Source organism: Pygoscelis adeliae, unplaced genomic scaffold (assembly GCF_000699105.1).
Source record: "Pygoscelis adeliae isolate BGI_AS28 unplaced genomic scaffold, ASM69910v1 Scaffold426, whole genome shotgun sequence".
Lineage (NCBI taxonomy): Eukaryota > Metazoa > Chordata > Aves > Sphenisciformes > Spheniscidae > Pygoscelis > Pygoscelis adeliae.
The window spans coordinates 1-530 of NW_008824994.1; the positions used below are offsets into that span (position 1 = coordinate 1).

The window sequence follows — 530 nt, forward strand, 5'->3', positions numbered from 1 at the left end:
GGGCACGTTTCGGGGAAAGAAGCAAGAACAGCCCGAGGGCAAAGGGTGACCTGCTGAGGCTACGTCACCCTGAGCAGGCGCGACAGCTCTGAGCTCATCTGCCGGGGTTGCGGTGAATCAGCAAAGCCCTCCCGAGCCACCAAGCCTCCGGGGTTTTGACCGCGTCCAAATTCCCCCGGCTCGAATCGGAGGCGGCATTTACGGGAGCCGGAGGACGGGCAGCCAGGCCTCCCCGTGCCCCGACAGCCGGGCACCCGCCCTGCGGCATTCCCCGCTCTCCCCGGCGTTTACCTTTTCGATGTCCACCAGCTCCGTCTCGTAGATTTCCGCTATCGATATGTGGTGCTTCGCGGCGATGGTGAACCGGCCCTGGAAGCAGAAAGGCGTTTGCGGGCGCTCGGAAGGGCGCCCCGAGCCCAACGGGAGCGATCCCCCACACCGGCGACAGGAGAGCCGCTCCGAGAGCAGGCAGCGCTGCCGAACTCGCCGTTCCCGGCGCTCAGGGGAGGCTTCGCGCCCCTGCCCGCGAC

General features: G+C 67.4%; 1 protein-coding gene across 1 annotated transcript in view; it reads left to right on the plus strand.

Annotated features, from left to right (window-relative positions):
- The first annotated feature begins 355 nt into the window (after window positions 1-355).
- The window catches only part of LOC103918752 (zinc finger BED domain-containing protein 1-like), a 12,005-nt gene continuing 11,830 nt past the window's right edge, over window positions 356-530 (plus strand). The window contains exon 1 of the mRNA XM_009326149.1: window positions 356-468. Coding sequence (XP_009324424.1) covers window positions 356-468 — 113 coding nt within the window. The remainder of the gene's footprint in view (window positions 469-530) is intronic.